Raw genomic sequence first — 16,580 nt, forward strand, 5'->3', positions numbered from 1 at the left:
TCCTTCCTTCCTTCCTTCCTTCCTTCCTTCCTTCAAAATTAAGTGTTGTAGAAACAGTGGTTGTTTTATTACTCTGTGTGTGTTCAGATACCTGTATAAATTATGTGACCTGCATAAGGAGTGTGATAACTACACTGAGGCTGCCTACACTTTACTTCTGCATGCCAAGCTTCTCAAGGTACGTTTGTGTGTGTGTGTGTGTGTGTGTGTGTGTGTGTGTGTAAACACCACAAAGCATTACATTTCATTCATTCATTCATTCATCTTCTACCGCTTATCCGAACTACCTCGGGTCACGGGGAGCCTGTGCCTATCTCAGGCGTCATTGGGCATCAAGGCAGGATACACCCTGGACGGAGTGCCAACCCATCACAGGGCACACACACACACACACACACACACACTCATTCACTCACACAATCACACACTATGGACAACTTTCCAGAGATGCCAATCAACCTACCATGCATGTCTTTGGACTGGGGGAGGAAACCGGAGTACCCGGAGGAAACCCCCGAGGCACGGGGAGAACATGCAAACTCCACACACAAAAGGTGGAGGCGGGAATCGAACCCCGACCCTGGAGTTGTGAGGAGCATTACATTTGTACACAATTAATGTTTATTATTAGGATTACAATTGTTTATAATTATATATAATATTTTATAATTATATGCCCACATGTGTAAGATTTCCATCTGCTGATCATCTGTAAGAAAGTAGGTGAAATGAGAGGAGAGTAGTTTAGCTTTGTGAATGGAAAGTGTTTGCAGCCTTTATTTTACTCTTAAATGTATAAGTAATAATGCAGCACTGGCTTTCTTCCCAGAACACACACCATCATCAGTAACACCACTGTGGTATTATATAAATATATATATATAATAGTGTGTTGCAGAGAACAAATGGAGGGGCACCTTTATCCTTCAGTCTTTCAGAAAGTCACATATACAGTAGGGAGTGCCATGAAACTTTGTCTTTGGTGAAGCTTAATATTTTGCCGATTATTTAATTTCTTTTTAAACATTGTGGTTATTTATTTTATCCTATTTCTCAGGATAACGTGAGCTCAATATTTTCTTCACTGAAGTATTCTGTGTTGAAATACCGTTACCCGATCTTCATCAATGGTGCCAATAATTTTGCCATTGATTGTTCCCTTTTTTCGGTAAATTTCCCCTAATTTGGTAATTTGCCATTTTTGCCATTAGTGACCAGCTGGGTGAAGAACACTTCCCTCAGGGCAGATCAAGCCAGCCGACTGCCTCTTTTCATATTGTTGCCCATCACAGGGACGAGAAACATCTTCGGAACAAAGTTTTCTCTGCCCTCTTCTGCATACGTGAGCACACAGATGCTTGTGATTGGCTAGTATTGCTGACAGGGGGGAATGTCTGTCATCCCTTATTTGGCTAATTTACATTCAGATAGCTGTGGCACTGTCAGAATTTGAAACAATCTTCTGACGAGTTGGTGAAATAGTTGTTGTGCTGAGCTTCTCGAGACACTGTCTATCCATCCATATATCTGTCTATCCACATATCCATGTATATGATCTCTATCTGTCTGTCTGTCTTTCTGTCTGTCTGTCTGTCTATCCATCCATTTATCTGTCTATCCACATATCCATGTATATGATCTCTATCTGTCTGTCTGTCTTTCTGTCTGTCTGTCTGTCTATCCATCCATTTATCTGACTATCCACATATCCATGTATATGATCTCTATCTGTCTGTCTTTCTGTCTGTCTGTCTGTCTATCCATCCATTTATCTGACTATCCACATATCCATGTATATGATCTCTATCTGTCTGTCTTTCTGTCTGTCTGTCTGTTTGTCTATCCATCCATTTATCTGTCTATCCACATATCCATGTATATAAACTCTATCTATCTATCTATCTGTCTGTCTCTGTCTGTCTATTCATTTATCTGTCCATCCATTCATTTATCTGTCTATCCACATAACCATATCTATCTATCTATCTATCTATCTATCTATCTATTAATTTATCTGTCCATCCATTCATTTATCTGTCTATCCACATTACCATATATATAAAATATCTATCTATCTGTCTATTCATTTCTGTCCATCCATTCATTTATCTGTCTATCCACATAACCATATCTATCTATCTATCTATCTATCTATCTATCTATCTATCTATCTATCTATCTATCTATATGTCTGTCTTGTCTGTCTGTCTGTCTGTCTCTATTTTTTTTCCTGTCCATCCATCCATTTATCTGTCTATCCACATATCTATCTATCTGTCTGTCTGTCTGTCTGTCTGTCTATTCTTTTTCCTGTCCATCCATCCATTTATCTGTCTATCCACATATCTATCTATCTATCTATCTATCTATCTATCTATCTATCTATCTATCTATCTATCTATCTGTCTGTCTGTCTGTCTGTCTGTCTGTCTGTCTGTCTGTCTGTCTGTCTGTCTATTCTTTTATCTGTCCATCCATCCATTTATCTGTTTATCCACATATCTATGTCTGTCTGTCTGTCTAGTCTGTCTAAGCTGTCTGTCTGTCTATTCTTTTATCTGTCTATCCACATATCCATATATATATTATCCATCCATACTTTCTGTACTGCATGTCAGTCTATCTCAGAGACTGAATTAGAATTATTTTATTTATTAATTAATTTATTTTTTTCCATTTAACGAAACTCCAGGAACTGCCCTTTCGTTACAAACACTATCTCCAGCTTGCTAAGTATTTTTTCCCACCATACCTAGTTGCTTTATTTGCATTAGCTTTAGTATTTGTCCTCTACACGCACATCCTTTTAGCTGTGACGGTGCTCCACTTTCCTTGCATAGCTAAGAGTGTTTAAAAGGATTACTGTTGTGATTTTTTTTTCCCCTCCTAATTCTGAAATGCTCCCCGCAGCTGTGTCATTATGCATTTGCAGTAAGCAGTATTTGGAGCTCTGTTCAGAGGGAGGTTGTAATAACACTCACTTAACAGCGTGATTTATTCCCACAACTGAACAGCCCCTTTGTTCACTTATCCAAACACCCTTAAAAAGTCATTCCACTGAGAAAAGTACACATCCATCCCTGCTTGAGAATAGACCGTATGCATTACATATGGAGAAACCGGGCGCGAGTACGGATGTGAGGGCTTTCAAAAACTACATGCTTCATTCATTTATTTATTTATTTTATGGTACTTGGATGCATTTGGAGTGAACATTTTACAGTTGTGCTAAATGCTGATATTGCTTATAATAGCAGCTCGAGCTTGCTTTATTAGAGAAAATTCGCAATTTTATTACAAACATTTCATTTTTGTTTCTTTAGTCACAGTAATTTCTTTTTCTAATGCTTGACATTTAAATAAATGACCCGTTTCCTTGGCTCCTAGCAAGCATGCACAGTTTGAAGAAATGTGCTGATTTTAGATGCTTATTTAAATGCTGTTTTCAGGTTCAGTCACTAAAATGAGCGCTTGTATGTAAAACCACTCTAAGGATGCATGATTTGTTCATGTTTAAAGGTAATTGTTAAATTCAGTTTTATTTGTATTAGCACTTTTAACAATGGACATGTACATAAAATTAGATCCGCTTCTTTAAGTGGACTTAGCAAAAAAAAAAAAAAAGACATTTTATAAATTACACATGAATATAATATTGTGGAAATTCGAATAGCACTTGAACAGGATCTGAATTAGTTGCGAGATAACAGCGTATGAACGTTACCTCATTGTGATGGCTGTCTTTGCAGTATTTTATCCACTTTAGGGATGAACATGTCCTGTTCTTCATGCACGCACTTTTGCCCGTTTGAAGGAACACAGTTTAACATGTAGCACAGCTGGATCATCTCCCATGAGCCTCTTGTTTGCAGATGTTTCTTTCCTGGGGAAGTTTACCCTCCATTGTGTTACATGAAATATCAATTACATCTGCACTGCTCTGAATCAGTTCTGACAAGGCCCTGAGCACAAAACAGCACTTCCACACACTCACACATACACACACACACACACCTGTACTTGCCTGCTGGTCAGCTGTCTGGAGCTGGCTGTGCTGGCTGCTCGTTATTTTGTGTGTGCTCGAGTCGGAGAGACACAGTGTGCTGTCGGGTCAGCAAAAAATCAGAGATGGTGTTTATCTTAATCGTTCTATCTTGTTTTCTGGGTTGTTTATTTAAATCAGGTTTAAGATTCTCTCTAAATCTGTGTAATCTTCTTTGGACTTGATGCAATGATTGCGTAAATGAAGTGAGAAGATTCAGTCCGCAGCGTTCGGGCCTAGTGTCATGAAATAGACTCAGTTTTTTTTTTATTTGCCTCTGCTTTCATGCGTGTACGTGTTTATTAATAATAGAGTAAAAACGTATATGACTGAAGTATTGTGAAGTGTTCTTAAACGTTATGTGTTGTATCTATAGTGGTCAGAAGAGGCCTGTGCCGCTCACCTTACTCAGAGAGAAGGATATCAGGCGAGCACTCAAGGCCAGCTCAAGGACCAGCTCTACCAGGAGATTATCAACTACTTTGACAAGGGAAAGGTAACGAGCAGTTTCTAAACGCAACACGATAAACATGTCACTGACTCTTCTACTGCTGGGTGAATAAGATTCAAAAGGCTAAAAGCTGAACCTTTTTTTTTCTTGGTCAATCTTTAAAGGTTGTGAAGCTCCAGAAGTCATAAAACAATAAGCCAGAAACAGATTGTTAATGTAAATGTTTGGCCTTGTGATTACTTTCACACCTCTTAGTGTGTACAGTATATGTGCAGTCAGAGACGGGGGGAGTCATGTTTAGTTTCAGAAAGCTGATTAAACTTTTTATTCCATTAATTCCATGTATAAAAATGCTTAAATCATGCTCATATAACTTTATTTTTGTCTCGCTGGTCACAAAAATCCCCGAAACACATCAACATCGTGTATTTAAATATTCTTTTCATTCATTGGTCCAGATTTCCAAACCACGTCATATTTATACTCAGTTCAGATCGTTCACAAAAAAGTGTCCGAAACAGTTTAAGTCGAATTGAGCTAAAGGGCAAACAAGAGAGCACATGGAGTGAGCCGAGTTGCTAGAAAGCAGAAACACGTCCACTTGTGAAGCGAATGTATGTAAGGAACAGTGTGTGCTGAAGAATGTCCCTGAATAAGGGAACTAAAGTCTTAAAGTCAAGTCACACTCTCTGAAACCTCTTGTGCCCTCATTTCTTGACACACGTATTATGGGTCTTACAATGACTGTAGCCAATTTGTCGTTTTGGACATGTCACAGCACATCCATCAAAAAATCACCATTAAGCAGATATCATCTGAGCAGTGAACTTTTCTCCACACAGCAGTGACTGTGTCGTGGTAACAGCATTGATGGCGCATCAGGAGCATCACACACAGCAACATTATCTAATAACGTGCTAAACTCTGTATTCCTGAAGTGACCACTTTCTGCTGATGCTCTGGAGACCACACACACACACACACACACGGATTTCAGCTCCAAGGATAGCAGAAAGCATTAACAGTGATGTATTCATATTCTGAAGCAAGCAGAGCGCATCCTCCTGAAGGAGTGCAGTGAATATTAAAACCAGAGGAGTGGACCTCCATAGCCCTTCGATCTCCATTAGGTTTTTGTATCACAAAAGTGCAGCCCCGAATATTGTTCAGGGAGTTCGAGGCATGTCAAGAGACACAGAGTGCTCTTCGCTTGACTGTGCGGTTACAGATTCTCAGCAGCTTTTCGTCCCTTATTCTGAGGCTCATTATGTTGCCAGGGGACACAAATTTCATGTGTGTGTGGTAGGTGAGTATTTCCCTGCCGTTGCCGGTCCCATAATTAGAATTCCCTACTGAGGCCTCTTTCAGCCCTGTGTGTTGTAGGTAGGGGTTGCGGGGGTGAGAAAGTGGAAGAGCAGCTTGTCCTCGGGTGAGGGTTCGACATCCTGACGTGCTCCGCTTCACACACTGTCAGAGACTGAGTGCATTCTTTTCTAGCAAAGCTATTTTAATTGTAGCTCCTCCTGTTGGGACTTGGCCAGATGGCTACAGAGAGCGAAGGAGAGATAAGTAGAGATAAAACAAGCATGAAAGCTTAGAGATCAAATATGGCTGGCCATCCTCAGCTCAGGTTTTATTTTGTTTTTTTTTGTTTTTTTTTCTTTCCCTCTCTATGACTCTGTCTAGGTTTTTTGCCTCCATAGTACACATTAGCTCTTTTCTGATCGTCTATGAATAGAACAAATTAATTATCCTGCTGAATTTACAGCTCAATAACAGTGAACGTGGAATTTTATTAGATTTTATATTTTGGTTTTTTTCCCTCCATTACAACTGCAATATTCATGCACTGTGGAAATGACTTTTTCCCTTCTGGAGCTGAATTACTCACATCATTAGGAGCAGCAGTAATAGTGATAATCCATCAATCCCAATCAGAAAGCTCATACATTATGTTTGAGCAAGGTAAAACTTCCAAGTACTAGAATAGCACAAGTGCTGCAAATACAAGGTCAAGTGTTGTTTTTTTTATGTTTCAGATGCACATTTTAAATCATCGTGAGACTCCATATTGTCTCTAGATCATTTAGTGTTAATGCTGTTCGAGGCCATTAATAACACAGGGTCATCATTATCTCTGCCTCTTTCTTTAACAAAAGGATGTTCTCGATCCATATGAGGTTTACTTCATTTTCATTTAAACTGCAGTCTTAAGACAAATTGTGTGGGTTTCATTGTGGTTTGAATTGTGTGTCGCTGGCATCATGTGCTTAATTTATACTGTAGTGCTGCTTCAGCACATCGTTAATGTCCGACTCCGCAGACATACTGCTCCAAAGACATGCAATGTTAACTCCCACATTTTTTTCTGTCTCTTTAATTTCTTTTTTGCTTCTTTCTTTCTTTCTTTCTTTCTTTCTTTCTTTCTTTCTTTCTTACTACTTTTTCTTTCTTCCTTTCTTTCTTTTTCTTTTTTTATTTTGAAAATCAAAGAAAGTAGCTTTGCATTCTTTAAACTGTCAATGTCTAATCAGTTCTTGTGTGTGTGTGTGTGTGTGTGTGTGTGCGCTGTTGTACAGATGTGGGAGGATGCCATCCTTCTGGGGAAGGAGCTTGCCGAACAGTATGAGAACGAGATGTTTGACTTTGAGCAGCTGAGTGCTTTATTGGTGAGTCTAAGCATATTGTCTGTATGAATCTCAGCATGTTTAAATTTGCATCAACAAAGTGAAAATTGAGAATGTACAATAAGAGGTTTATGCTCTGTTTTTCTCTCAGAGAAAGCAGGCACAGTTCTATGAGAACATAGTGAAGGTGATCAGACCGAAGCCGGACTACTTTGCTGTGGGATATTATGGTCTGGGTTACCCTTCTTTCCTCAGGGTGAGTTACTTTTATGTTTCAGTGCGAAGCTTTACATCCCACTGGGTTTCTGAGTGAAAACAGAAACACAAACCCAGATTTTATCATTTCAAAAATATATATTCTCGAAATGCACAAATGAATGAAACGTGAGTTTACTTTAAAATAAACCAGCTATCCAGAATCATTTTTTATTCACTTTACATGTCTTAACATCGCATGATGGTGTTTTTGCAATAACGGAGGGCTGAATGTATGAAACGTCTTTTGGGTAAAAGTGCTGTTTGTTTTTATTTACTCATCATTTTGTTCTCAGGGTATGCAAATGTTTGCTCTCAAATGTACTCATAAATAAATTACCTAAAAGCAATAAATAATCTTTGCTTAATACTCTGCTGCAACAAATCCCTGTGTTGATAGTTAATAGGGTCACAAAGCAAGCACCACTAATGTTTTATAATAGTACGTGTTGTGGACTGGTCCATCCATGAAGACTTGTGACTCATACAAAAGATTTTTCAGTTCTTCAGACTGACTGGCTGTAAATCCCTGACGCACACCTCAGGACATATTATTATCAAAAGCACGTTATCAGGGGCTGCAGTTGTAAATTAAAACGTAAGCTCTAGAGCAAACATGTCAGGAAGGCCAGATATCTCTTCATCACAGCTAAAACACCAGGTTGTCTTATAAATATAGATCCCACCACTGGAACCCAGAAATATCATCATTCATTTATTCATTCATCCATTAAGATAAACATACTCTGCATTGATTAGTCATTAATGATGCATGAATTCTAGCAGGATCTGGGCTTCTCACATTGCATGAGTCGTTAAACATGCATCAACAGCAAAGCGATAATTAGTCAACAATTATTTGATTTAAATAGAACCTCATACTTGCTATAATTGCCGAAAGCTAATTTGATCTCTTCACTATTGGTGTCACAACTGTATCGATTTTATTTTTCTTTCAACTTTCAGCAAGGCCTGGTTTTAGGAGACACTAAAACTAATTTGCTCCTCCAGTTCAGTCTGTTGGCACACAATTTCCTTTTTCTTGACTGTAGCACATGGACCTTCAAACTGTCCAGTACACTGCAAATCAATTAGCCGAGCTCCATCTGCCCTCCAATATTTCTGGGCATGATGGCAGACTGTGCATTTTTTTATTTTTTATTTTTTTTATTTTTTGACCTCTACATTGAGATATTTCATGGAGTACTTTATACCGTTTCCATTTTCTCTCTCTTTTAAACGTTTAGTGTGCGAATTGCCATTTTCACATGTTCCGCACCCTTGGTGTCACACGATATGAGGATATTTTCCGCTCACATGAGATTGAGTCCCAGCAGCTGGGTGCTCAGGCACTCTTCTGTACTTCCGTAATGGAGAAATGAGATTGTAATAACCGTTTCTGCCCAGGCTTGCATGGGAACATGGGAATAATCAGTGTAAAATTGGGGTGTGTGTGTGTGTATATATATATATATATACGTATATATATATATACATATACATATATATATATATATATATATATAGATATATATATATATATACAGGGAGTGCAGAATTATTAGGGAAGTTGTATTTTTGAGGATTAATTTTATTATTGAACAACAACCATGTTCTCAATGAACCCAAAAAACTCATTAATAGCAAAGCTGAATATTTTTGGAAGTAGTTTTTAGTTTGTTTGTAGTTTTAGCTATTTTAGGAGGATATCTGTGTGTGCAGGTGACTATTACTGTGCATAATTATTAGGCAACTTAACAAAAAACAAATATATACCCATTTCAATTATTTATTTTCACCAGTGAAACCAATATTACATCTCAACATTCACTAATATACATTTCTGACATTCAAAAACAAAACAAAAACAAATCAGTGACCAATATAGCCACCTTTCTTTGCAAGGACACTCAAAAGCCTGCCATCCATGGATTCTGTCAGTGTTTTGATCTGTTCACCGTCAACATTGCGTGCAGCAGCAACCACAGCCTCCCAGACACTCTTCAGAGAGGTGTACTGTTTTCCCTCCTTGTAAATCTCACATTTGATGATGGACCACAGGTTCTCTATGGGGTTCAGATCAGGTGAACAAGGAGGCCATGTCATTAGTTTTTCTTCTTTTAGACCCTTTCTTGCCAGCCACGCTGTGGAGTACTTGGACGCGTGTGATGGAGCATTGTCCTGCATGAAAATCATGTTTTTCTTGAAGGATGCAGACTTCTTCCTGTACCACTGCTTGAAGAAGGTGTCTTCCAGAAACTGGCAGTAGGACTGGGAGTTGAGCTTGACCCCATCCTCAACCCGAAAAGGCCCCACAAGCTCATCTTTGATGATACCAGCCCAAACCAGTACTCCACCTCCACCTTGCTGGCGTCTCAGTCGGACTGGAGCTCTCTGCCCTTTACCGATCCAGCCACGAGCCCATCCATCTGGCCCATCAAGACTCACTCTCATTTCATCAGTCCATAAAACCTTAGAAAAATCAGTCTTCAGATATTTCTTGGCCCAGTCTTGACGTTTCAGCTTGTGTGTCTTGTTCAGTGGTGGTCGTTTTTCAGCCTTTCTTACCTTGGCCATGTCTCTGAGTATTGCACACCTTGTGCTTTTGGGCACTCCAGTGATGTTGCAGCTCTGAAATATGGCAAAACTGGTGGCAAGTGGCATCTTGGCAGCTGCACGCTTGACTTTTCTCAGTTCATGGGCAGTTATTTTGCGCCTTGGTTTTTCCACACGCTTCTTGCGACCCTGTTGACTATTTTGAATGAAACGCTTGATTGTTCGATGATCACGCTTCAGAAGCTTGGCAATTTTAAGAGTGCTGCATCCCTCTGCAAGATATCTCACTATTTTTGACTTTTCGGAGCCTGTCAAGTCCTTCTTTTGACCCATTTTGCCAAAGGAAAGGAAGTTGCCTAATAATTATGCACACCTGATATAGGGTGTAGATGTCATTAGACCACACCCCTTCTCATTACAGAGATGCACATCACCTAATATGCTTAATTGGTTGTAGGCTTTCGAGCCTATACAGCTTGGAGTAAGACAACATGCATAAAGAGGATGATGTGGTCAAAATACTCATTTGCCTAATAATTCTGCACTCCCTGTATATATATATATATATATATATATATATATATATATATATATATATATATATATATATATGTATGTATGTATATGCACACACAGACACGTGTGTGTACTGGTTTGTATATATGAGAGAGAAGAGGGAGATTGTATGGGCCTTTGGTCATCATTTAATTTTCTAGAATATTAAAGAATTGGTCAGCTGTGTGATTAACAGCACCCATATATACTAAAAAGCATAATTCCTTGTTATCACTCACAACTTTGTTGAGTGACTGTTTCTTGGCAGTGTTGCTCAGCTAAAATAGATAAATGTGGTTAGTTTTTTCTTTTTCCTCTAATCTTTTGCCGTTGTCACTCTGGGGTTGCTGCCTCGTCTGTGCTGACTGGCATGCTTAATTATTAGAGGTAATCAATAGCCTCAATAAAGCCACTTTGTTTTCCTCGAATCAAATTGATTTTAGGCAACAGGACTTCATTTGTCTGCTTATGAAGGCATCTTCTTCATGAATGGCTGGAAGTACGTATCGGCAGACAGCCTGAAACTTTCCAACCCACGATCTCAGTAGTTGTAATGTATGGAATGATTGCAGCACATAACAAAAGACTGTGCATTAGAGTAGAACAATTAAATCCTGCTAATAAAACATTAGCTTTTAAGCCAAGAGATCTAATATACACTGGTGTGCAAGGATGCTGGGTCTCAGCAAAATTTCCACTTCAGAATTTCAGGCATTGGGAAAAAAAAATTTTTTCCTAATTAATTAATTTATCTAAATATTTATTTCGTTAACAAGCTCTCTGTGGTGCACACACTAGCCTCATTTGGCATGAAAAACTTGAAAAAGCCCAGTAACCTTGCTTGTGTGACAGCTTGCACTTTATTGTGCCTTCGATGTTTCTCTGCTAAGATATGCACAAGTCAGTGTTTACGCTAACAGCAGCAGTTCTTGGGTACAAATCTATTCCAGGTGAGATTATCTTCTAACGCAAAGATGAGATGTTTTCATAAAGTGTAAACCTCCATGTGGGACCATCTGATTTGGTAATAATATTCGCCACGCTCATAGACTTCCATCAAATGTGATTTTTAAGTAGTCAAATTTGCTTGTACGATTCTCACCATCAAGAACTTTGTTGAAGTTAATGCAAATCAAACAATCATCATGTATGTAAGAGAGAGGCATTCAAATACTCCTTTAATAGTGCATGACACTACAGATATGAGGTAGGTTTGTTGTGGTAAATCTTAATAAATTAAAATGATTCTAATTTGTTACTTTCTTACTTTTAATCACCCTTATTTACTAAAACCTCTCATGAAATTTGCTTGTCTTCTATTATGTATGCATGTGTGAGCATTGTGTTAGATAGAAGAGAACTCATCTCTTAAACTGTGGAAATAAAGCATATTTAACATATGCAGCCTCGCCTCTCCTTCCGCTGCCCTCTAATTTATGAGGTGCCATGCTCTCATTATGATTCCTCACGGACTCGAGTTCTTTGACAAGCTTTAAAAATGGCTTCTATTATCTCCGTTATATGGAGGGGGTTACTTTCTGCTGTTATCTTTATCAGTTTTATAAATTCTTTAAAGTATATGTTAGATTAATGGGGTTGTGTCGTCGAACGTGAAGCTAAGTAAACTGTGATCCGCTAACCTGAGGTCTGAGTTTCACCCCCGTGATTTAATGTTTTGTCTGTGATACTTTATTTTGATTTAGGCTTCAAGAGAAGACAAGACAAAAACAAACTTCTGAGCCACATCGAGAATGAACCAAAACAGCAAACTTGTCGACGTGTCAAATCCGTTCTATTACATAGCTGGTCCTGTACCAAGGTTAAAGCGGCAATACGACTTACAAACTAATTCCCCATACAGAGATTGTGTTTTCAAACCATATCCTCTGCCAAATTGAAAGACCAAATTTGCCACTCGGTTTAATGCCCCTCTGGCTGTAATTTGTTACTGCTCCTGTTTTAGCATTGCACACTGAGCCAGACTTAGCGAAGTAGTGCTGTCTGTGTTGATGTGCATCTCTGTAAAGGGAACTCCCTGCAGCGGGAAAATAGAAAACGTGTTGCGCCTGCATTTTTCTTCTTCAAAGACCCTCTTTGGTATGCACATGGAGCCATGAGAGGCATAGCATCTAACTCCACCGTGACCTGAATAGCTGCCGGCACGAACATGCGCATGTAGAACAGACAAGCTGCCGGTTGCCATCTTATCAGTCGAAGCAGATTTGAAACTCACCTCAGACATATTTCATTTCCGCAATGCACTCGCTTAATTGGAAGAGTGAAGTATGTGGGTTCAGGTGGTTTGCAGAAGCTGAGTGAGCTCTTTCACTGCTTGCTTACACCTCAATTCTGTCCTAATGCACACAGCGAGAATGGGAACATATGGCTGTCTGAGAAAGCCGCAGTGTGTTTGATGTACTTTGAAAGCTCTTTCTAAAGGGTGGAAGCTAATTGTACGTTTTCAGCCTGTCACAACTCCACCAAATCAACCGCTTTTGCTCTTTCTTTTTGGACATTATGGTAAATTTACGTGAAAGCAAAATTAGTCCATCTTCTTTACTGGTGATGTCTTTGAGTTCTGATGGATTTTTGTTGAAGAACGACACGAAATGTTAATTGTTATTGTTATTATTATTATTATTATTATTATTATTATTATTATTATTATTATTATTATTATTATTATTATTATTATTATGTCTAGTAGCTATGTTAAAGTTTACATGGTAACCTTGACAACCATATACCACAGTATCTAGCAGCCATTTAAAACAAAGCAGGTATTTAGAATGACAGGAAATTACATTCAAATGTAATTTGATACATGAAAAACGTTATTGTCTATAGATTTCATACCGAATTTGATGGTGAACTCTGGAGCACTTACATCTTTTAACTATCCAGAATATCCCTACATAGCTGATTTGATCTGGATGATGGAGGATATAAAGTTTCATTGGGGGCGACAGCCATTGCCATTTTATTGCTAATATATTAGGCTTACATTATAACAGCAAGGCCCTGCAGGCTAACGTTCAGCTCTTTACCAACTGGTGGTTTACATGCGAGTAGTTTCATACGTGCTTATTTGTGATAGTCTGTCATGATGACTAAATAATTATTATGGGTTCATGCAAATTGTGATTGACCATTTTTATTTTATAAGAGTATATTTTTACCCCGGTCAAGCAGAAGGCTTTAGCAAACAAGACATACTGTATATAATCTTATTACATTACACTATCATCGTTATATTATAAGACCATCAGAAAATCAACCAAATGTCCAATTTTATTTATTTTTTTTATTTTTCTTACAAATGTATGTGATATTTTGGTTTCGAAATAATCAGTTCCTAGTATATTGTACACTAGTAAATGGTACATTTAAGTTCAAACTAATTTCTCCTATATTTTGAAGTTACATCCAAATCCATTTAGCAGATGTACTAAAAAAGGTTGTAATAATGCTGTAACTGTGCATATAATTCATGATGATGTTCTTGGAACCTTTTTGTCTAAACACTCTTTTCTCGGCCATAAATCACTATTTATTCCCAGAGTTCAGCTTCCATCCTGTCCAATGTTTCCATTGATCAGGTGCTTGTCGAAATGATTTGAATCGTCCCCAGGTCCATTCTGCCAGCCAGGCTTATGTAGTTGTGTGTGCCTTGGGTTAGGAGTAGCCTGCATTCTAGCAGCCCTTTGTATTGGCTGTTCCAAACTTGCCAGATGAGCATGTTTGGAGTTTGGAGCGCGTTCAAGGAACCAATTTCCTAAAACGCCACTGTTGCAGTTGTGCTTGTAGTGACCTTGTCTTCCAGAGAGAGCTGCCAAGACACAGCTCTAGCGTCACGCTCTCTTTGAATTGCAGATTAATGTGATGCATTTTAAAACGCACTTTGCTGAAAGTGCTGGCAACCATGATTTGAGATTCAGGATTTAAATAATTACACTACAGCTGTCCTTAGGCTTCTGTCTTTAGCCTTGTGTTTTTTTTGTTTTTTTTTGGCCTCATGAATCAGCTAAATCTGTGTTTAAATCTTTGTTAGTGACGAATATACTGCTTAGACTGTTTCTTTTATCGTAGGAGTTTTTTCTGAAATCACTAGCCGTACCTACCCTTACACATAAGGATACCAGTATTCCGCTTTTTAAATATAAAGAAATTGACACAATGGTTTTTTATCTTTTTTATCCCTTTTCTATAGTAGTAGTTTTATTTTGAGCCCTTGCACAGCACATGCAAACATTCACACCGTGAGTATAACAGTGTGTAGACTCACTTCCACTATTTCACTTTCACTATCTGGAATCGGTGCACATTGATCTGAAGAGCTTGAAGTGCTTCCTTGCTTTCCTTTCCAACAGATTTATGCTATTTCTTTATTTGTACTGTGAAATGGAAATATTTGCTGCGGGAATGTGTGAGCGCTTGTTTGCTTTAAAATCACGCTTAACAGTCGCATTTGAACCTGTGCACTTGTGCTCATATTGATGATCCTGGGCGTTGTACTGTTACAGTGACATTTATTGTGCATGTGGGAATGTCAAAATTTAATTGCATTTTTTCTGTTGGATATTGACTCTGTCTTATTGCAATTGCAGTCACTCCGAAGCAAACCTTAATCACTGAGGTTCCAATAAAAATGCAGGTCGCAATGTGGCTAGGAAAAATGGCAATTGTAAAGATTTCAACAAAGTTTGTGTATGCTTTCATGTATAGATCACGAGTTAACTGTAACCATGAGTAGTCCTGTTTGAGGATTAGAAACTATATGCATATATATATATATATACATATAAATAAATCATTATATATATATATATATATATATATATATATATATATATATATATATATATATATATATATATATAAATAAATTTAAAAAAGTTTCCTTTCAGTCATTTTATTTCCAGAATTTTATTTTTTAGTGATTACATGACTACCAGGAAGGATCTGTTAACTGTTGATTTTTACAGATATACATCTCTAACCGTTATATCAGATATTTAATTTGCACACACGTAGTTAAATTGGTCTGTTTTTTAGTCCCAAGTAAAGGAATATAATAGGCTACAGTTATCTGTGAATAATAATGATACCACGGTGCTGCTGAATTGCTTATTATCAAATAATTGTTGAATTATTTAATGTCAGTGTGGACTGATTATTGCGATGTGTGCTATGCGTATTAATCAGGTTTTGTACTTGTGTTACAGAATAAGATGTTTATCTATCGAGGAAAAGAGTACGAGCGGAGGGAGGATTTTGAGGCGAGGCTTCTTACCCAGTTCCCAAATGCTGAAAAGATGAAGACCACCACTGCCCCCAACGATGAGCTCCGACTTTCCCCCGGCCAGTGTATCCTTCCCTAGTGCTGACATTCTAACAAAACACAACCATGTTCATCTATTTTATGGATGTGTTTTACATCTAGACTCATTTACGGTACCTCCGATGTTACTCTGAGGGAACTTCTGAGGTTCCATATTGAATCCGACAGCAGGGCGTTTGCTGATCAGTCATCTTTTGAATCTAAGAAACATTAAGAATCCCATAAAGAATATAAAGAACTATATTCTCTAAAATGATATCTGGTTAAATGTAACAGGTTTCCAGTCATACGATATAACAGCAATGCATAATATTAAAATATAATCTAACTGTTAACCGAAGGAATAAAGCTAGACAGGAATAATAAAATAAAATTGGGTTTTAGTCAGTTGACTTAATAGAAAGATTCTGTATAGGCAAATTCTCAACAACAAGCAATTAATATTAAAAACTAGCATAAAAATAGAAAAAAAAGTTTAGATATAGTTCAGTATAAATGTATACTTTTTTAAATTACAGTATGATTAGGGTATTTTTTATAGACATTTTTTTCTGACATTTTTGAACGTTATGAAGTTTCTCTGTTTTTATTGTTAATGAATAATGCCATGATGATCAGTAAGGTCAAAACCTATTTTAGTGTACACTTCTCATTGGTGAATTGATTGAGGCTTAAATAACTTAACAATATAAATTAGATCCTAATAACTTCAAGGTCTGGAGTTTTCTAGACTTGTAAAAACGCACTTGTCTA

The 16,580-nt window shown here is 37.7% G+C and overlaps 1 protein-coding gene across 2 annotated transcripts in view; it reads left to right on the forward strand.

The window, feature by feature from the left end:
• Positions 1 to 16,580, forward strand: part of dock1 (dedicator of cytokinesis 1) — a 271,575-nt gene that overhangs the window by 229,606 nt on the left and 25,389 nt on the right. For both annotated transcript variants that reach the window (XM_060895378.1, XM_060895387.1), the window contains exons 37-41: positions 88 to 178; positions 4,419 to 4,538; positions 7,073 to 7,162; positions 7,272 to 7,376; positions 15,712 to 15,853. In XM_060895378.1, coding sequence (XP_060751361.1) covers positions 88 to 178; positions 4,419 to 4,538; positions 7,073 to 7,162; positions 7,272 to 7,376; positions 15,712 to 15,853 — 548 coding nt within the window. The remainder of the gene's footprint in view (positions 1 to 87; positions 179 to 4,418; positions 4,539 to 7,072; positions 7,163 to 7,271; positions 7,377 to 15,711; positions 15,854 to 16,580) is intronic.

This window comes from Tachysurus vachellii, chromosome 2 (assembly GCF_030014155.1).
Source record: "Tachysurus vachellii isolate PV-2020 chromosome 2, HZAU_Pvac_v1, whole genome shotgun sequence".
Taxonomy (NCBI): Eukaryota; Metazoa; Chordata; class Actinopteri; order Siluriformes; family Bagridae; genus Tachysurus; species Tachysurus vachellii.